The sequence below is a fragment of the Enhydra lutris genome, unplaced genomic scaffold (genome assembly GCF_002288905.1).
Source record: "Enhydra lutris kenyoni isolate GAN:26980312 unplaced genomic scaffold, ASM228890v2 scaffoldscaffold1, whole genome shotgun sequence".
Classification (NCBI taxonomy): Eukaryota; Metazoa; Chordata; class Mammalia; order Carnivora; family Mustelidae; genus Enhydra; species Enhydra lutris.
This window is the reverse complement of record NW_019154085.1, coordinates 70,252,460-70,274,129: the sequence shown is the minus strand read 5'-3', so window position 1 is coordinate 70,274,129 and position 21,670 is coordinate 70,252,460. Positions and strand designations below refer to the sequence as shown.

General features: G+C 40.6%; 1 protein-coding gene across 1 annotated transcript in view; it reads left to right on the top strand.

Annotated features, from left to right (window-relative positions):
* The first annotated feature begins 9,687 nt into the window (after positions 1-9,687).
* The window catches only part of LOC111142350 (Sp3 transcription factor), a 57,995-nt gene continuing 46,012 nt past the window's right edge, over positions 9,688-21,670 (top strand). The window contains exons 1-4 of the mRNA XM_022495380.1: positions 9,688-9,806; positions 10,433-10,581; positions 11,105-11,227; positions 18,759-20,118. Coding sequence (XP_022351088.1) covers positions 9,800-9,806; positions 10,433-10,581; positions 11,105-11,227; positions 18,759-20,118 — 1,639 coding nt within the window. The 5' untranslated portion in view covers positions 9,688-9,799. The remainder of the gene's footprint in view (positions 9,807-10,432; positions 10,582-11,104; positions 11,228-18,758; positions 20,119-21,670) is intronic.

Here is a 21,670-nt window from a genome sequence, read left to right as displayed (position 1 = left end):
ACATCTTACCTGCCTCGGTGATGTGAAATAACTTCTGGGTCTAAGGACAAACACCAGCTGAGGGAAGCCATGAACCAATTACTTGGGATAAAGTACCATGAAAAGAGTACTGCACAAACAACTAATCTAGAAGTTAGAGAAGTATGGTGTAGGGATGAACTACTTAAGTAGATTAAGCATTGACTTTGCTATCAACGTGTGGAAGGAAGAGTTTGGAGCAGATGGATTACAAAGCTCCAGGGATCGATATTAGGACCAATTTTATTCATTTTATATGTCAGTGACTTAGAAGAGGAAACATGCAGTACCAGAAACAAATTAGTTGACAGGGTCACCTAATTTATTATTTGTTATGATTTATAATTTACATTTATGTTGCACTATATATATATATATATATATATGAGGAAATCTTATATAGATATTCATATATATGTATATATATATAAAATGGTAGATAACAAAAATATTTGAAGATTTCCTTATAGGTTTTTTGATTATTTGTTCAACTGGCAAATATTAGCTTTGTGGCTCCTTTATAATCAGCAGGTTATTAGCAGTCTCTCCATTAAAATAAGAAGTCTGAAACCTTAATCCTAATAGAATACAAATCTGTGGTTTATTGAAATCAATGAATTCAACAGATTTTGTTGGTTATCTTCTATTTGCTCACTCTGTAGATGTGTTTCTTAATCTCTTTTATTAACAAGGTATCTCTTTTGATAAAGCAAACAATTGAACGTTTTTCTTTAATATTTGAAATTCAAATAAGTTAATGTCGTAGCTTTAAAAAAAAGGTCCCAGTGGGACAAATGAAAAACTGTTTATACCTCTCTCCTTCCTTGAATAATCACTGCGGAGGAGCTGGGGAAGGTGAGACATCGTGCTTGTGCATAGAATGCGTATGATTTAAGCAGAGCTGGTAACAGGGTCTTGAGTGAAGGGTACATCCTCTAAGTGTAATGGAAAGTTGAAAGGGAGGGAATTTAGCATTAAATTAGGAAGGCAGTAGGTAAAAAAGCATTGGCTTTTGGGAAGTGGTTAAGACTTGAATGGAAACTTCAAGGCCTGTTGGAATTTGCATGAGAACAGAGGAGGGGGAAGGACAGTCTTGGTACTAAGGGTGATTAAATATAGGGCAGTGGAGGGTTTTTTTTGTTTTTTGTTTTTTTTTAATGTAAGTACTTTTTTTTTTTTTAAAGATTTATTTATTTATTTATTTGTCAGAGACAGAGAGAGAGGGAGAGAGAGCACAAGCATGGAGAGCAGCAGGCAGAGGGAGAAGCCTGTTTCCCGCGGAGTAGGGAGCCCATGTGGGACTCAATCCCAGAACTCCGGGATCACAACTAGAGCAGAAGGCAGACGCTTAATGACTGAGCCACTCAGGCCTCCCAGCAGTGAAGGGTTTTTGAGAGAGACTCTGTGTACGTTACATCTTGGGAATCACTAACGTGTTAAAGCAAGGTAGAGGAAGATGAATTTGGTGGCAGATACAGAACAGAAAGGAGCAGGAAAGTCTGGAGTACTGTCCAGTGCTTCAGAAGTCCAGCCAGACCCAGGTATGCTTGGATCTCTTTCAGAAGGAGCTGACCGCCCCTCAGTGATTCCTGAATTCAGAGGTCTCTCCTTTGGCAATGCATCTTTGTTATTTCTGGTCTTTTTATTTTTTTTATTTTTATTTTTTTTTATTTCTGTTGTGTTCTGTTGTGTTCTGTTTATTATCTGAATTTATGTATGTTTGTATCTTGTCTCTTAATTGTATTATCTACTTCTTGAGGGTAGGGCCCATGCAATATCTGGAAGGGTAGGGTTCAATTAATTTTGAGGGTTCAATGAATAGATAGATAGCTGAGAGAGATTCTGCAGGAAAGCTTGTTAGCGCCTGGTAGCTGGCTGCCAGTGGGAGAACAAGGAGATGTGTCGAAGGTAATTTCATGTATGGTTGTCTGAGAGAATGTTGAGGACATTGCTGTCACAGATAGGAATGTCGTAAGGGATCGGGTACTGATTTTGTAGAGAGAGAGTTATGGGTTCAGCTTTGAACATTCGGAGTTTGAGGTAAATTTTGAGACATTAAGAACATTTTTAGTGCTTGAGGCATTCAGGTAACCGGAGACAAAGATAAGATTTGGGATTGAATTTAGAGACAGGGTTGAAGTTCCAGGGATGGTGCTCCTTCCAGGGGATGAAAGGTAAGTTCAGGGAATCAAAAACTGAGTCTGAAGTAATGTTTGTATTTAGGACTGGAAGGAGGAAAAGAAACTGTCCAATATGGTAGTCACTAGCCACACACGACCATTTACATTTAAATGAATGAATGTGAAATACAATGAAAAAATCCGTTGTGTGGTCACATTAGCTATATTCCACGTGCTCAGTAGCCATATGTGGTTAGTAGCTACTGTAATGGACAGGATAAAGAGAATGCTTCCATCATCACAGATAACATTATTGGACAGCACTGAGAAGATATAGAGAAATACTCATTTGAGAGAGAACCAGAGAGCAGATGATCTTTTTCAATGGAAAAGAGAGTTTTAAGGACTAAATGTTTACACTGTCAAATGCTGAAAAAAAATGAAAATTGGTGGTGGGGGGAATCAGTGGTTTTGCAATAAGGAGGTCATTACAACCTTTCAGACAGTAATTTTGAGTAGCATGGTAGGCACAGAAATTGAGTATAGCATTAAATTAGGAAGGCAGTGGGTAAAGAGCAGGTTGTTGATATCATGGACAAGGAAAGGCTAGAAAGAAAGAAGACAATAATTAGAACTTCAGAGTCACAATTTACAGATGGGGAGACTATTGCTGTTTGAAGTTACGAAGGCCTATGAAGATGCTAAGGGCTCCATTTAGGAAAAAAATTCTCTGTTTCTCTCTTTATTCTCCCATTTACAATACTCAGAACATTTCCCTTCCAGTCACCAAATATGTGTGTTTGTTCCCACACCAACCAACACCAGCTGAGTGTCCTACAAATTCACTTCAGTTCTGGCACCATCTACCTGGAGTTAGCAACAGCTCTCATAGGTTAAGGGCTCAATGTCGTAAGACTGTTCCCATTTTAGACACCAACTGCAAGTATTTCTGACTAACAGGCTATAAAACGGGGTTCCCACAACTCCCTCCTAGGGTTACATAATTTGCTGGACTGTCTCACAGAACGCAGGGAAAAACTTGCTTACCTTTACCAGTTTACCACAAAGAATATAGATAATCAGCTAAACTAAGAATGGGGGTATTTATCTTCTGTACCCACTCTGGGTATGCCACCTTTCTAGCACCTTCATGACTTCAGCAACCTGGAAGCTTTCAAACTCTGTACTTAAAGGATTTTTATGGAGCCTTCATCACATAGGCATGTCTAATTATTAACTCATTTTCTAGTACCTTTCTGGAGGATGGGGGTGGGGCTGAAAGCTCCAAGCTTCTAATTATGGCTTGGTCTTTCTAGGGACCAGCCCCCATCCAGGAGCCCAACCCAAGTCACTTCATTAGAACAAAAGATGCTCCTATCATTTAGGACATTCCAAGGGATTTAGGAGCACCGTGTCAGGATTCAGGGTCAAAGACCAAGTATTTGAATGTGATGTACCTAGTGCTCTTACCCCATAGGAAATCATGAGAGTTTTAGGAGCTCTGTGCCAGGAGCAAGGGGCAGAGGTCAATGTATATATTTTCTATTATTTCATAGGCTTCCAAATCCATAGCTTGCACTTGCTTCTCTTTTTAGCTCTGGGTTCAGATTAACAAGAGTCTCTTGGATATCTCATGGATATCCTCCTAGGTCCTTGTACCCAACACATCTAAAACTAAACTCATGGTTGTCCATCCCATACACATTCCCATTTTTTATATTCCTTATTCCGGCTCGTCTTTCCAGTTACTAAAGCAGGAAAACTTAGTCATATGTGAATCATTCTGTCCTTCCCCTCCACTCCTTCAGTCAATCAGTTGCCTGGGCATGCTTATTTTACTACCTCTGCCATAGACTGATTTATTAATTTATTCTCCTTGTTAAGATAATGGTTATGAAGTATTTCAGGCAAACAGTAATAATAGAGGACAGCATCACAATAGCAACATATTCAACATAACTCAAGTAAACTTGCAAATTCAAACAAAGCCCCCTGAGAAACCCATTCAAATCTCATTCTCCTCTCCATGCCAAGGGTTATCACCATTTAAAATTTAGCATTTGTCATTGCTATGCAAGATGTCATAGTTGTACTCCCCATCTAGAATATAAGTTGGTGGGTTTTTAAACTTTATGTAAGTGGTATTATACTGTTTATCCTGCTGTAACTAGCTTTTTTCACTCAATATTATTGAGATTTATCTGTGACGAATCATCTTTTTTCATTTATTTTAAATGTGGCTTAATGACTACACCATAATTTATTAATCATTATGGACTATACTATATTATTACATATGTATAATGCAAATATATGTATGTGTGGGTATAATTGCATTTATTTTTTACTCCACTTCTTGAGATGAGATGGAATGATGACATACATGGTGCAGCATTTCAACTACTTTAGTGGTAATTGGAAAAATTCTATTCCTTCAAGCAGGTAAAAACTATTTTCAATATTTTATACAGTTCTATCCAACTTTTTCCCTGCCACCTGATTCTTTATTTTTTCCCCTTTCTCTTACTTTCTCTAACTAGGCCTTGGGTATAGTTGGCTTTTTTGGGACTACAGTTCACCCTCGAACAACACGGAGTTTAGGGGTGCTGACCCCTCGCACGGTTGAAAATCTTTATACAACTTTGAACAACCTAACTACTAATAGCCTCATGTTGACTGGGAGCCTTCCTGATAACATCAACAGTTGATTAATTCATGTCTTATATAGGTATTATATACAGCATCCTTACAATAGAGTACGCCAGAGAAAAGGAATGATATTGAGAAAATCATAAGGAAGAGAAAACACATTTACAGTACTGTTCTGTATTTACTAAAAAAAATAATCTGTGTAAAGTGGATCCACATAGTTCAAACCCGTGTTGTTCAAGGGTCAACTTGTTCAAGGGTATGTAGTTGATGTATGTCTGGATTACAGGATTAAAGGGTAGAAAAAAATTCCATTATAAGATAGTGAATCATGAAATAATGTATGAATATACTTCATGCTGAAGGTTGTTGCTCATCATTTAATGACACCACACCTTAATGGAATCAGGTAATTAGTATCATTTGTCAAGTAAAGCTATCTCTTAAGTTTGCTAATTTACAACCAAGCAATTTCTAGCATTCTACATTACTCTAAGAAAGGTAGTTAAGAAAACACTTTCTAGCATTCAATATTCTTTGTAGATTAACAAGGTAGAAATACATAAACCATCTTTTTTCAGAAAATTGTACTCAGAAATCTGTCAGTGCATACTAAGCTTCCTGGACTGACATGAAGATAGTTTCATAAGTGTCATGGGTAATTAGAAAATGTAGAATACCCAGGGATGTCAATAACCTAGATCAAAAGAATGGGATTCCTTGAATTATGAAAAGATGAGTCCTTTTGTATCATGATCATATCATTGGTGTGGAGTCTGAATGAAAATGAGGGTCTAACTCATTTGGGAAAAGTGATCTCAAGAGAGGTGAACTATTATAAGTTTGAAGAAATTTTATCACATGGTATTTATTGGTTAATTGTAGTTTTTTATTCATCATTTTCCCATAAGATAATAGTCTTGACAATCTGCTTAATATTAACCATCAACAATGTGTTACATATTGGTGAGAGCATTCAAACTATGATCCCTAACACAAGGAGCTCACATCCTAAGACTTGCTTTAAAAAATGATCTTCCTTATACATATGGACCTATTTTATCTACTTTATTGTGTGTGTGTGTGTGTGTGTGTGTGTGTGTGTGTGTGTGTGTGTTTAAATCACTACACCCAATGTAGGGCTCAAACTCACCACTCCGAAGTCAGGGGTCAGAATGTTCTACCGCCAGTCGGGCACCCCTATTGTTTTTATCCTCTCTTTTTTCTTTTTTCTGTAATAGCTATGTGCATCTCTTAAACTGGTCATTTAAGTAAACTTGGTATGTTGATGGTGAAACTGCCAACATATGAGTTTGAATCCTGACTTTGCCACTTACTTGAAAAATGACCCTGAACAAGTCCCATAATCTTGCTGAACCCGTTTCCTCATCTATAAAGTGATAAACCTATATTTATCTCCTAAGGCTGTGAGGATTAAAAATGTGAAGTAGGTGGTACACAGTATAAGCCCCCAAATGTTCTTTTTGTACATTAAGAAAAAATAAATTGGTTTTTGAGGTGTATTTTTTTAAAAAGTAGGGAAGATGAAGTATGAATGGGGTTAAATATGCCATATGTCAATGTCAACCACGATGTTTCTGAAATATGATAGTGATTATGTAAATAGAACAAACTTGAAGATTTTGAAATCCAGTGTGAACAGGTTAAAGAGATCCAGGGGCTCGGTAAGAGGAGGGTCACAATCATAGCAACTAAGGTTATGTCAAAGAGACATTGATTTAGGTCTAACTATAAAAAATCACCACCTTTTTAGGTGAAAATGGCAGAGTACTGGCAATTTCATATGGTCCACTTAACGGATACTCAGAGGGGGTAAGAAAGGCAGAAAGGGCATGGCGCAGTTAACCAGGGCTGTCGCTATTTTAAATACAGAATGGCTAGGCTCTTGCAGATGTGAATCAAGCATTTAGTAGCATCTACTCTTTGAAGAGAAAAAGGGAATTGAAGAAGGGTCAAAATTCATGTCATTGGGTGTAGAACTCTGTTAGGCCCTTTGACATTCATGTTTCCAAAGGATTTAAGAAAACTTTACAAAAACACATTGAAGATTAAAAAAAAAAAAAAAGTAAGTTAGGAAAACTGAGGATAAGGGAAAATACAGTAACACCCAGATCTCCTATTGTGATATAAACAGTGGCTAGCACAGAGCCTCCTTCGTGAAATCCTCTTTGGAAAGGAGAAAGTATACATGATACGAGCTTGGTGCTTCCCTTCCTGAGCGGCAGCTGCAGTTCTGGATTCTTATGTAATGTGGCGGTAGTTGCCACTGAGTCTGCCTTGGACTGAGAAAACGGCTATCTTTTCATTAACACAAGCTGTACTTCAAGATTTGACTACAGTACTGGACTAACTAAAAAAGGTGTTCTGTCCAGAGACTATCTTCATTTTCAGCATTAATACTCTCTAGTGTGGTCTGAGAGGGTCTTCTGAATCTGATTCTGTAGTAGTGGTACTTTTGGTATATGTGTCTCTTAACAGCATTGCATTAGAAGCAGAATAGTTAGCGGTGGTAGATTTTCTTTCTTTCTTTCTTTTTTTAAGATTTTATTTATTTGGCAGAGAGAGAGAGAGATCACAAGTATGCAGAGAGGCAGCAGAGAGAGGGGGGAAGCAGGCTCCCCACTGAGCAGAGAGCCCGATGTGGGGCTGGATCCCAGGACGCTGAGATCATGACCTGAGCCGAAGGCAGAGGCTTAACCCACTGAGACACCCAGGCTTCCTGGTAGATTATTTTCTTTTCAGAAAAATTAGATGAAGTGTTTTTGCATCTTGTCAGAATGGTTTATGGGACCAAAAAAGTTTGAAAAGGATTTCTTCATTCCATTTGTGAAGTGGTATCAATGAGGAAATAAATTCCTGTGGCCAAATACTTTGCTCTCTATGGGTGGCTGGACTAAGACTTTTTAAGAGAGGCATGGAGATAGTATTTTAAGCCCCATAAAACACATCGCCATTCCTGGAAAAACAGCTGATGAAAATGCCTGAAAGCTCTCTTGTAGGGACAGAGCGATCCTCCATCCAACATATCCATGCCAGAAAAGTGATAACACTGTGACTTCCCTTTCTCTCCCACTCATTTTCACTTCTGTCCTCTTCAAGCCTCCCATTTCTCAACTCTCCAAATCAGCTTTTTCTATGATGCTTTAATTTTCCTTTAAAATTTAAGTGTAAAATTATACAGCATTTATGCTACTTACCTTTTATTCTATTTAAATATGAGATCAAAGTTCTTACTATTAGGCAAGATCAACCCCATTCTTGGAATCCAGAATTTCAAGCTTTGTTTGTTTTTTGCATGTTTACGGTTTTTATTTCCTGGGGGAAGTTCTGTCTTTTGAACAATTAAATGCCAAGTAACCACACAACATTTTTGATCCTATGTACATGGATCACAAGAACTGAGATGCAAATTTACTTAGTGTCTCACAAATGGGCTAAGAATTCTTTTTAGTTAGCACACACAAAATCTAGTTCAGGTGCTTGGACTTTATAACGCAATTCCCCAGCACAACTTTATCACACAAAATACAATCATCACAATAATTGAAACGCAAATTCTTGAGTCAGCTTTCTAATAAACAGGGTTATTGTGGACAATATTTTCGCTTCTTGAATTTAACCTCTCTTGGCAATTGAAAAGGATTTGGCAATTAGATCTAAAGGTAATAGGCAGAAATGTCTCAGTTAGCAAAACACACACACACATAAAGCCTGAGCATTCCTCCCGGACAACAGCAAGGTATCAAGGATGAAAAGGGCAAAGGAGTGTTAAAGTAATCCAATATGTGAAACGAGCTTTTAAAGAATAACTAAAATGTTCCAAGAAAAAAAATAACTTCTCTGAGAATCACTAATTTAAAAAACGTTGGCAATTGTTGACGGGCTTTCTCAGATGTCGACTTGTTACCAAGGCGATCAAGAAGCAGGGAATAATATATGTTTGAGCAGCAAAATGATTGTGAATGGATTTAAAAAAAAAGATTCTGCCTCTTTGAATATATATACTTGCCACGTATTAAGTGAAATGTAAGTGCCCGCTTTGGTGCCACTGGCCAGAATGAAAGCTCTCCTCCAGTAAGTGAGGTGAACTGAGATTTTTGTTTTAAATGCCTGCCTCCAGGGTACGTACAAGTGGGAAACGGGTTGGAAACCTAGGTCTAAGGGGGATGGGAACGAGATGGCTCTGCCTGTGAATCTAAGAGCTGTTATGTGTGAGAGAAAATCCTCCTCCAGCCTCGGAGGGGGTGTCTCCCCCAATACCAGCTCCCTCCCCCCGGGCTAGTGGGGCGGGTCTGGTTTGCTCAGTAGCTGCAGCGGCCGTAGCAGCAGCCCCGGGGCTGAGCGGCAGCGGCCTCCTGTTAGCTCAGGGAAGCGGCGGCTCCGAGAGCGCGAGGCCCTGGGGAGATCCGGCGGAGGCTGCCACCGGGATGGAGGAAGCGTCGAGTGGAACGGGAGCTGCCGGGGATGGATTTCCTCCCCAGCCCAGTTCCCTACAGCTTGGCTGGGCCTGCTCCAAGCACCTGCGAGGTGGAAGAGGCCTGCGTCTCGGGCCTGACGGCAGCAGCCGGCGAACGAGGCGGGCACAGCGGGGTAACAGTTGAGCCGTAGCCGCTCTCGGGAACCTACGCCGCCACGGCCGCTTATTGTCTCTCCCCTTCCACCCGGGGGCAAACAGGAAGCGCGCCGGCTGGCCGAGCGACGGACGGGTATCCGGGCCAATGAGCACTGGCGACCGAGAGCGTGGTGGCGAATGAGCGCGGAGAAGAGAGGCGGGACTTCCGGGCGGGCTGTCACCCTCTTCCCCCCTTTTGGGCTGGAGGCTCCACCTTTTGTGTTTCCCGCACAGTCAATCAAAATAGGAAAAAAAAATCCCCGGACCGCTCCGGCCGTGTCCGCCGCCGCTTCCCGCATCCTCTCCCGCCGCCGCCGCCTTCGCTCCTCACCATGTGTAAGGCGGCGGGGAGCCCCGCCTGAGGTGCCCTAAACACACTATGACCGGTACGTAAAGCCGAGAGAGAGCAACCCTTGCTGCTGCCGCCGCCGCTGCCGCCGACCACAGCCAGCCCGGGGCCGCCGCCACCGCTGCCGGCTCCCGGCCCCGTGTGTGCGACCGAGTGTCTGTGAGAGGCAGAAAGCCGCACTCCCCTCCGCCTTCCTCCCCTCCCGGCCAGCCACCATCCACCCCTTAAGCCCCAGCAACGCCGTGTCCCTGCCGGGCCCTGGGGCGGGCGGCCCGGTCCGCCGGGAGCGCATCCCCCCGTGTGCGGGCGCGGGCGGCGGGCGGGCGTGTGTGAGTGACTGACGGTGCGAGAGGAGCGAGCGCGAGTGAGAGCGAGCGGCGCGAAGGGAAAGGGGAGGAGAGGAGAGGAGAGGGGGCAGGGGCAGCGCGGGGAGGAGGAGGAGGAGGGAAAGAGGAGGAGGAGGAGGGTTACAGGCAGCGGCGGGCGGGGGCAGCAGCAGGAGGGGAGGAGGGATCCGCCGCCGCCGCCGCCGGGGGGCGGGTGGGGGAGGGGAAGGGGACTCGGTCTGGGCTTTCGGAGTAATTTCGCCTCGGCCCGCGGGCCCCCTCCCTCTCCTCCACCCGCCTTCCTCCCCACCCCCACCCCCCCGCGCTGTGCCTGCAGCTCCCGAAAAGCCCGTGAAACAAGAGGAAATGGCTGCCTTGGACGTGGACAGTGGCGGCGGCGGCGGCGGCAGCGGCGGCGGCCACGGCGAATATCTGCAGCAGCAGCAGCAGCACGGAAACGGCGCGGTGGCGGCGGCGGCGGCCCAGGTGAGGAGCGGCTGAGCCCCGGCCCGGCTCCCCCCGTAGCGCCGCTTTCTCCTCCCCTCGCCTCTCCCCTCCCTCCGCGCCTCTCTCCTCCCCTCCCCCCGCCCCGGGAGCTGCCCGCCCGAGGCGCCAACGCTCCGACCCCGCCCGCGCTGCCCCTCCCGCCGCCTTTTGTGAGTGTGTGTGTGTGTGTGTGTGTGTGTGTGTGTGTGTTTGAGTGAGTGTGTGTGTGAGTGTGAGCGAGCCAGCGTGTGCGCCCTCCCGGGGGTGGGTTCCGGGCGGAAGGTGGAGGCCCGGCGCTCATCCCGCCGCCCGCCTTCCCGCGGACGGTGGAGTTGGTGTGCGTGCGAGCGGGAGGACGCGAGCCGGAGTCGAGAAGGAGGAGGAGGAGGAGGAGAGCGCGGGCTGGCGCTCGCTTGGGCTCAGCCTGCGGGGACCGAGGCGCACTTCCTGTGCGAGCGGCGGCCCGGCCCTAACCGCCACCCCTCCCCCTGTCTCCCTCTCTGAACCCGCCCATCGGGGGTAGGACACTCAGCCGTCACCGCTCGCCCTGCTGGCCGCTACCTGCAGCAAGATAGGGCCGCCATCGCCGGGCGACGACGAGGAGGAGGCGGCTGCCGCAGCCGGGGCCCCCGCCGCCGCCGGAGCGGTAAGTCTCGCGCGCTCGGCCCGCCCCCGCCAAGGCCCTGCGCCCGCCATCCCGGGCCTGCAGCGCGCCCGCCAGCCCGAAAGGCCTCCCCGGCGCCCGCGCCTTCCGCGATCTGGACGGATCGCGCTGCCGGGGCGCCCTTTTGGGCTCCTTCGCATGCCTGTGTGGATCAGAGACCAGCCCAGGCTTTCTCTAAATTGTCACTGCGGCGCCTCGATCCAAATGCACTACAAAATGAAGTCAGAGAGGGCGGGGGTAGAGGACTCCAAAATGGATGTTTGAGCAATTCATATCAGTGCTGAAAACTCCTTCGCTGAACACTACAAAATTTTCAAGCACAGCCTATCGGCCATAGATAGTATCAACTACAGAGGCAGTGTCTTTAGTTTCTAGTATCTTTGAACCTGGAGCTTTTTCTGCTGGAACTTACTAGGTCTTACTAATTTAAAGCGTAAATTGCTAAAAGAAACCAAAAAAGGAATGAAGGTTTACTCTTTGAATTACCCTTTTGTATGCAGGAGTGAACACTTTGTGAGTGCTTTTTTAGAGGCCATTCTAAATTGTTGTATTTTAGTTTTTGCAGACGACTTAAATTTGCAGGAGTTCTTCATAAGTGGAATAAGTGAAACATTCGATTAGCGATCGTTGAAATTGGCGAAGTTACTTAAATGATGCTTTGGCTTTTGAAATTGAGTATTAAATGTCAGTGTTAGAAACAAAAGTACGTGTAAGGAATTGTATTTACATGCATGCTAACGTATACTGTACTTACAGTTCAGTTTGGTTGGCAGAGCTGTATTTTCATCTTATTGCAATTACTGGTCTGATAAGGTTTGGTGGGATTCTGTTTGTAGGGTTTTTAGTTTGGGGGCGAGGGGGGAGGAGCTGGTCAGTGTGTTGTATGAGGGCGTAACACAAATTGATAGACAAAATTTTTAAGACTGTTAATTGTGATTTGTATCTGTGTGAATCATCGGTGTTGTGTTAAATATGTAGATGTGTTCACTTATTAAAATACTGAAAAGCTCTCCCGGTCATTTTTGGTTTCTTTTGAGGTGGATTATAGGAATTGACTTGTGTAGTGGTATTTTGGTTGGTCACTATGGACAAAAAAGTATGATATTTGTTATAATTTGCAGGAAATTATAGGTATGTCTAGGCACTAAAAGTGAAGCTGATGTTAAGCTGTACTGTTAAATATTTGTAATTTTAGTGCTTCAAATTATACTGTAGAGGGATATGAATAGCTTTAATGTCTTAAAAGTATTCTTCAAAAGTATTGTGCTTTTGTAAGCTGATTAAAATGTAAAAGTGTAAAATCATGTTTGTGAGAGGCATTGTTACTTCTAAACAAAACTTACGGATTGGCAAGCCTTTTTTATGAATTATCCCTCTAGCCCCACAGTGCCAAAACAAATTGTTTATCTTAAAAACACTGCTCAAGTAAAAGTGCAAAGCAGATTGCTTCTACTTGTCTTTTACAATATTTTCAGTTAGGATGGAAAACTTCTTGTGACTGCAACTTAACCAAGTTTATATAGCTCACTGATGGGGGCAGGGAGAAGTGAAGGAGGAAGTTATGGGTGAAAAATATGTATATGTACTTGTATATGTGAATCTCAGCCCTGGCAATAGAAAATACTGTCTCTGGTCTTATGCTACTGTGGTTATATACTTGTAGGGAGGTTGTTTCCATCCTCTTCAACTCCTCTCAGCTACCAAATCTCTACTGACATCACATTTCCCGCCAGATGAACATGAACTAGAATCAGTAGGAGCACTTTTTTCTTTGTACGTTTGGTATGCGTGCATAAAATTTTTCACTGAGTAGAATTAGTAAGACTGGCTCGAATATGTTTGCCTTAGCCACTGGGAAAATTAGTTTTCCAGTTTAATAGTGAATTTCAGACATGTACATCTTAAAAAATGAAAGAGAATCTAAATGATTTTTATGGGCATTTTTTTCTATTTAAAAATGTGCTTAGATAATCTTACTGTAATCACTCAAAATTACTGGGAATCATGAGAGGTCTGGAGAGAAAGAGCTTTTTTGTAGTTGTGATTTATTTTATTTTATTTTGCAATTTTTATTTATAAAAAAGTTGAAGAGATAAAACTGAGTTACCTTCTGCCCTTCACCCAGCTTCCCCTAATGTCAGTGTAACTATAGTGCATTTGTCTAAACTAGGAAACTAACAGCAATACAGTATTATTAACTATGCTACAGACTTCATTCTTGTTTCACTTTTTTCCCCCACTAATGCCCATTTTCTGTTCCAGGATCTAATCCAGGGTACCGCACTGCATATAGTGTCGTTGTGTTTAAAATCAAATAGAAATATGCATATAAATTCAACTTTGTGCTAGCTTAGTTTGGTATTTTAAGATTACAAGGGCATTGAAAAGCCAGTCAGCTGCACTGGAGATTTAAGTGTCTTGAATTTAGAATTAGCTATAATATGATACGGGTTCTTTCTGGATCCTGGCCAAGAATGGTTAGCTCCAGTACTGTGCTAAATAGGTCTAATCATAAACCATTCTCACCTATAATGTCCCACAGCATGGACTCCCAAAGTTGGTTTGATGGCAAGGCTCTTTTTTGTACTTTATTATTAAAAGTTGTATAGTTAATTTTAGTAATCAGGAAATATAAGATGTAGAGTTTCATGCAATATTAGTTTGTCTAATCTATATTGATGTGAATTTCTGAGTTATTAATTTGCTTATTTCATTTGTACCTTAAATTGTAATCAGTTAATTGGATAATTGTTTTTTTTTTTAAAGATTTATTTATTTATTTATTTGACAGAGATCACAAGTAGACAGAGAGGCAGGCAGAGAGAGAGAGAGAGAGAGGGAAGCAGGCTCCCTGCTGAGCAGAGAGCCTGATGCGGGACTCGATCCCAGGACCCTGAGATCATGACCTGAGCCGAAGGCAGCGGCTTAACCCACTGAGCCACCCAGGTGCCCTGGATAATTGTTTTTTATTTGAAATTGGTTTTGAGTTCTTCAGTGTTTCTTGAAGACTTTAAGAAACTTGAGTAATTGCCTGAGATTGGTTCTTAGTTTGTTTCCACCTTAGCTTCTTACTTGTTTTTGTTTCCAGTAACACTCTGCCCTTGCCTTTTTCTGACTTTCAAAAAGCCACTTGTGGGAACTGAGAAGTTAATAATCCTTTCTGAATGCTATGCAATAAGTGGTATGAATTTTTCTTTTTTCCTTTCCACAGGTATTATCTAAGAAGATAGCCTCTTTTTTTTTTCCATTCAACTGCCCCTCCCTCCCTCCATTTTTATGCCTGGTTGCACGGGAGAATGCCCTTGTAATGAATTGCTATAGCAACGTCCCAGGGCTACTCTTGGTTTTGGTCCTTTTTACCCTGTTATCATGTGTTTATGTACAGAGGGAGACTTAAGAGTACCTTCAGTTTCAGCTTTTTACAATAATGCCAACTTCCTTGTCAAATGGTGTTTTGTTAGTTGTCTGGTAAGAATATTAGAATTCCTGAAAGAAACACTGGTTGATTTTTCTTGAGGGTTATCTTGAACCTGAACCAAATACTAGTTCTTGCCTGGGTTATATGTTTTTATGTCTCTCTTTTATTTCTATAGTGTTTCCATAGCCTAACATCAAACATTTTTATAAGTGTTCTTTGGTCTCAGATGATTTTCTGAGTCATCTCCTTTAGTTGTGTGCTGCTGATAAAATTTCTCTTACAAATGAAAGGGGATTGATCAGTTCTGTCATTTTCTTTGCAATGATTTTAAAGTAAATACTTTTAAGTATTCATTCAATAAATATTTACTGGTCTTTATGCCAGAAGTTGTACTAGGCATTCAGATCATTCTCTGTTCTCATAATCTTACTAATCATAATGTTATCTTAGGATTGTATAGTGCTTTATAGTTTGTAAAGCATAACGCTTTCTTTTGGTTCTTATGACGCCACTAGGTAATAATTTTCCCATTTTTAACATAAAAATGAGTCCTGCTCTAGATCACACACAATTCCACAGTTCTAGTTAGGACTAGAAGTCAGTTCTGAGTTTTTTCCTTTCTAGTGTAATGCATGCCCCTTCCCCAAGCATAATGGTAAAAATCATGAAGGTCTAATAGTTTTCTGACTTGGTGTTTTCTCTCCAATTCCATTAAAAAATTTAATACTTAGTAAGTTTTTTAAAACAGTAAATTTATTTCATTTAAAGATCCTTTTTGTTGCCTTTTTTGCTTTAAATTGTTTGTTGCTGTTTTTCCTCCCCTGGGTTTGTGCTTCATAAATATTTCTTGTATATGCATTTCACCTTAGGTTTATTCAAAGAAGTTCAAATACATCATGCTGTCTTAGGTTTGAGGATTTCCCTTCAATTAATGCCTGCATTGTTGGGAAAAGTGGTACTACAGTTTATTTTTATTTAACTTCTGGAGAGGGGTTCTTGGGTAGTACTTAGATTTGTCATTTGAGTAGCTATATTTATTTTCACAGGATTTCTTGACTAAAAAGCTGTTCACTGATGGTTCAATATCTGCCCTTACTACGATTTTGCAAGAAAGTATTACTTTAGATGCCACAAATTTGGCCTTTTTTTTTTAAGGATGAAAAAGGACAAAATGCCAGTATTGTAAAATGATTTATACCTGAGATACTGTATCCTTTGGTATAAGTTGAGTAATTGTAAATTTTAGTGCTGGTCAAAAAAAAAAAAAAGTTCAACAGTCAGTTCTCCAGAGGTAAACAGCAACCTTAGGAAAATTAAGATTGGATTTTTAGACATTATACTTTAGATTCAGTATAAAGTATAGATATAAATATCTTTATTTAAAATGCCAAGAGACTGAAGTGAAATATGAATTACTGTTCTGATAATGGGAAAGATGACTTAGGCTTGTAATTCCTGAACCAAATAGAAGTTGAAGAATGACATGGAACTTTAATGACTGGTCTTTTCTTTAGTAATTTAAGTTTGATAAGTTTAAATGTTTGTATTTAAAAGATGACTATTTTAGTTCAAGCCTACACATTTGTACAGAGTTCCACAGTTTATCTGTCTTTAGTCTCTTCCGCCTTTCTTTCAGTCTCCTTCACAGGGCCTTAGTTTGTAAAACACAGACCTGATTGCTCCACTCACTTGCTTAAAACCCTTTTACAGCTTTCATTTACTATCTGTAGGATGAAGTCCAAACTCCTTAGCACAATCTTCAAAGCCGTTAACTACAGGCGTTGATAAAATATCTAGTCTTGTTCCCCCTTACTTTATTCTATGAATATGAGTCTTTTCTGGATCTTCTCAAACTCCCAACTACACACTCTTTAGTTTCATTTTGTCTGTGGCTATTGTTTTTATACCTTCATTAATGCCTCTCTCTCTCTCTTTCCTAGCTGTCTACGGTGAAGTCATAAATTTTATTCTAAGATTATTTTATCTCTTGTGTGAAACTTTTTTTTTTTTTCCCATCTCTGTGTTCCTCAAAAGCATTTTGATCATATGGCTAGTGCACACCACTGTTCACATAGTCACAGCATGTATGTGTGTATCTGCTTGGATGAATTGGGAACCATTTGAAATAGAAATTGTTTATTTCGTGAGCTTGCTCATATGTTCATTTCTACTTGGCAGATATGCGCAAATCTCTTGAATCATTAAACTGTGGTTCATCCATTGAAATACATGCTTTTCAACCATGCATCTGCATGAAAATTAGGTAGTTTCTTTAAGAAACTCTTCAAGTATTGTAGAACCAGAAGATTTTTATTGAATTTTGTGGAATGGTTCCTACTTAGAGAACAGTGTATGTCTTAACCATTTTGTGTGGTGATACACCTACTTTGAGAATGTGATGAACTCCTAGATTATCCCTCTGTCCCCCAATTCCACTTTCTCAGAAAGTTGATATGTTTATTTAGAGGATTCAGAGGTCCTTTGAAGCCTAGGTGTGGGTTCTAGGTTGAGAATGCTGGACTGGATATGCTTAAGTTTTCATTGTGTAGTGATACGCAGAGTCACAGGAAGTTGCCTATAGATCTAGAAGGAAGTGGTATAGGAATGGCTTTACTTTGAGGGTGAGTAATTCATATAGGATCTCATTCCCCATATCTTTACCCTTGGTCTTAGTGGGAGACAAGTTTAGTATAGAATTAAAAGCCTGGCTTCTGGAGTTAGACTTGGCCTAGTTTTAAATCCTGTCTTGGCCATTTGAGACCTGTGTGATTTTGTTTCTCAGTTATTTCATTTGTGAAATGAAGATAGTAATAACATCTACCTTATGGGATTGTTGTAAGGAGTAAATGATATAAATCACTATCATGGTACTTGGCATTGAAAGAATGGCTCTGGTGTGAGACATTACTTTATTCCCTTAAAAAATTTCACTCTTTGACATTGTTGTATTAGATTTTATTGCTTTCTACTTTCCTTTGTTGGTATTTTTCCAGTGTTGCCTAATCCATAAAATATGGGCATGATAACTTAGAATTCTATCACATCACAGAATGCATAATGTATATGTCTATCATTGTACTGCAAATTTAAATAGAGTAGTAGGTAAAACCATCGTCTATATCCTCCAGCTTTTAGAGTCTAGAAAAACCTTTCAGATGGAGTGACTTTGCCATGTGGTCATAGCTCAATAATCTTTCCTCATTAAAATTTTTTAAGGTCTCTCACTCTCTCTCTCTTTTTTTTTTTTTTTTTTTTTGTAGTTCATGGGAAAAGTAAAGAATTTGATGGCTTGCTAATGGAATAGCCTTAGCCAGGAGTTTACTCTGGAGGACATTAATGCATGCCATAAAAGAGTAGCTTTTTTTTTTTTTTTAAAGATTTTATTTATTTATTTGACATACAGATATCACAAGTAGGCAGAGAGGAAGAGAGGAGGAAGCAGGCTCCCCGCTGAGCAGAGAGCCCGATGTGGGGCTCGATCCCAGGACCCCGAGATCATGACCTGAGCCGAAGGCAGAGGCTTTAACCCACTGAGCCACCCAGGCGCCCAAAGAGTAGCTTTTGACTTAAGGTTTACAACAATAATACAAATACTGACTTTTCTAACTCAGATGACTTGATAACACTGTACTAGTCATGTTTCTTTTTTTTATACAAATATAATGTACCTAATTAGTGATACGTATTTTAGTTGGTTATATATATATATATTTTTAACTCTTCAGTGTTTGAGATAATACTTGATTTGAGCTGTCCATATCTTTTCTAGCCACTTACACGTCTGTTGATTTAACCGTATGGATTAGAAATCATAGATGAGGAATTAGAAGACCAGTTGGTAAAACAAAGATTACTCTGAAATTTTTTTCCTGCTCAAATAGCATGGGTTATCTTTGCAGTAACTAACAAAATTGGAAATAATGATTATTGTAGTTCAGGTAGTACTGCTTCAGTATTTGAAGTCTGCTATGTAATTAAGAGAATTTTTAACTTCAGGTAGTAGAATTTTGTCAGTTTTTATATTTTTTTTTGAGGACTGGTTTAAATATGCCACAAATAATATATCATGTAACATTCTTTGTTTTCTTTATCCAGACAGGTGATTTGGCTTCTGCGCAGTTAGGAGGAGCACCAAACCGATGGGAGGTTTTGTCAGCCACACCTACAACTATAAAAGATGAAGCTGGTAATCTAGTACAGATTCCAGGTGCTGCTACTTCGAGTGGGCAGTATGTCCTTCCCCTTCAGAATTTGCAGAATCAACAAATATTTTCAGTTGCACCAGGATCAGATTCATCAAATGGTACAGTGTCCAATGTTCAATATCAAGTAATACCACAGATTCAGTCAACAGATGGTCAGCAGGTTCAAATTGGCTTCACAGGCTCTTCAGATAATGGGGGTATAAATCAAGAAAGTGGCCAAATTCAGATCATTCCTGGCTCTAATCAGACCTTGCTTGCCTCTGGAACACCTCCTGCTAATATCCAGAATCTCATACCACAGACTGGTCAAGTCCAGGTTCAGGGAGTTGCAATTGGTGGTTCATCTTTTCCTGGCCAAACCCAAGTAGTTGCTAATGTGCCTCTTGGTCTGCCAGGAAATATTACCTTTGTACCAATCAATAGTGTCGATCTAGATTCTTTGGGACTCTCGGGCAGTTCTCAGACAATGACTGCAGGCATTAATGCCGATGGACATTTGATAAACACAGGACAAGCTATGGATAGTTCAGACAATTCAGAAAGGACTGGTGAGCGGGTTTCTCCTGATATTAATGAAACTAATACTGATACAGATTTATTTGTGCCAACATCATCTTCATCACAGTTGCCTGTTACTATAGATAGTACAGGTATATTACAACAAAACACAAATAGCTTGACTACTTCTAGTGGGCAAGTCCATTCTTCAGATCTTCAGGGAAATTATATCCAGTCGCCTGTTTCTGAAGAGACACAGGCTCAGAATATTCAGGTTTCTACAGCACAGCCTGTTGTACAACATCTACAACTTCCAGAGTCTCAGCAGCCAACCAGTCAAGCCCAAATTGTGCAAGGTATTACACCACAGACAATCCATGGTGTGCAAGCCAGTGGTCAGAATATATCACAACAGGCTTTGCAAAATCTTCAGTTGCAGCTGAATCCTGGAACCTTTTTAATTCAGGCACAGACAGTGACCCCTTCTGGACAGATAACTTGGCAAACATTTCAAGTACAAGGGGTCCAGAACTTGCAGAATTTGCAAATACAGAATACTGCTGCCCAACAAATAACTTTGACGCCTGTTCAGACACTCACGCTTGGTCAAGTTGCAGCAGGTGGAGCCTTGACTTCAACTCCAGTTAGTCTAAGCACTGGTCAGTTGCCAAATCTACAGACAGTTACAGTAAACTCTATAGATTCTACTGGTATACAGCTCCACCCAGGAGAGAATGCTGACAGTCCTGCAGGTGAGTCTTAAGTCATGTCATGCCATAGATAAATGATTTGTTGACATGTAGGGATAATTTTTGGTTTAAGGAATTTTCAATACATCTGGCTATCTTTACAGGTGATGCTACATTTCCCCATGTTTGTATGAAAAGTAGACATTAAGATGTCTTCCAGATTGTTCTTGGAAGTTTTAAAGTCAAGGATTCATTTCTCCATTTTGCCATAAATTACGTTTGTAGTTTTTCCTTAATTTTATATGTTTTCATATCTGATTGGTATTGTCAAGCATTACGAAATTTTTATTTGGCAGGTTAAGTATCTTGGTTTTGCTTCTTGTGATGTCAATTAAGTACTTTTGCATTATATTTGGTTGGGGAGTCAGATTGGCATGGTGAAAACATGGCACTGGGAGCCAAGACTATGTTGTCTTACCCACTAGCTAGCTGTGTGATTGTGGCCAGATTCCTTTTTTCTTGCAAACTTGGTTTTCTCATTATATAAAATGGGATTATTGGACTAGGTAACTGTATCCTAGGGTACTTTCCAGACCTAAAATTCTTTGATTCTGTGAGAGTTTATTTTTGTAAGTGTATAGTGAATATTAAATTTAACTGTGCTAGATATATTGTTACTGATAGTATGGGTAGAAATTTCAGAAGTCTACTCTTTGAATGTTGGCAGAAATTAAATAATATAGTTTAAAAGAGATGGTATCATCATTACCTTAATGTTCATTTAGATAACATGTTATGAATGTTTTGTTGTTCACTAAATTCTTAGTTTTATCCTTCTTTGTATTTGGGTTCTTGTGGTGACTGTGTTATTATTATAATCTTCCATTGAGTCCAAGATTCCAAGCTCTTATATTAGGACCCTCGAATTTGATTTATTGAAGTAATTCCTATCACAGTAGAGATTACGTTTTTTCTTTGGAGAAATTTGTCATCTATCCTTAGAAAATTGGCATTGTTCTAAAGTCTCAGATCTGTACTTGGCAAGCCTTTAATTGAATTTGAGCCTTCTGAAGCAATGGTTTAGAGCACCCATTTTCAAAGCATGGTCTGTGGACTCCTCGTGGATCCCTGAGACCCTCTCAGAGATCCTTGATGTCAGATTACTTTTAGTACTAAAGTTATTTGCCTTTTTCATTGTGTTGATGTTTACACAAAATGGCTTGTTCCTTAGCAAAAATGAGATTAGTGGCACCAAACTATTTTGCTAGTTGTTGTAGTCTTCATGATCATGTATTTGCAGTTAAAAAAGAAAAATATCGTTTTCACTTAAGAATGACTTTGATGAACTAGTCAAAATAGTTATTTTTACTAAATCTTGACCCTTGAGTGCTGCATTTCCTTTTCTGAAAATTAGCTTTACTGAAATATATTCACATACCATAAAATTCACGCTTTGAAGTACATAATTCAGTGGGTTTTTTTGTTTTGTTTTGTTTTGTTTTTTTGCAGTGGGTTTTTTTTATATAGTTATAGACTTGTACAGCCATCACCACTATCAAATTTTAGAGTTTTCTCACAAAAAAACTCAAGCCCATCAGCAGTCACTCCTCATTAC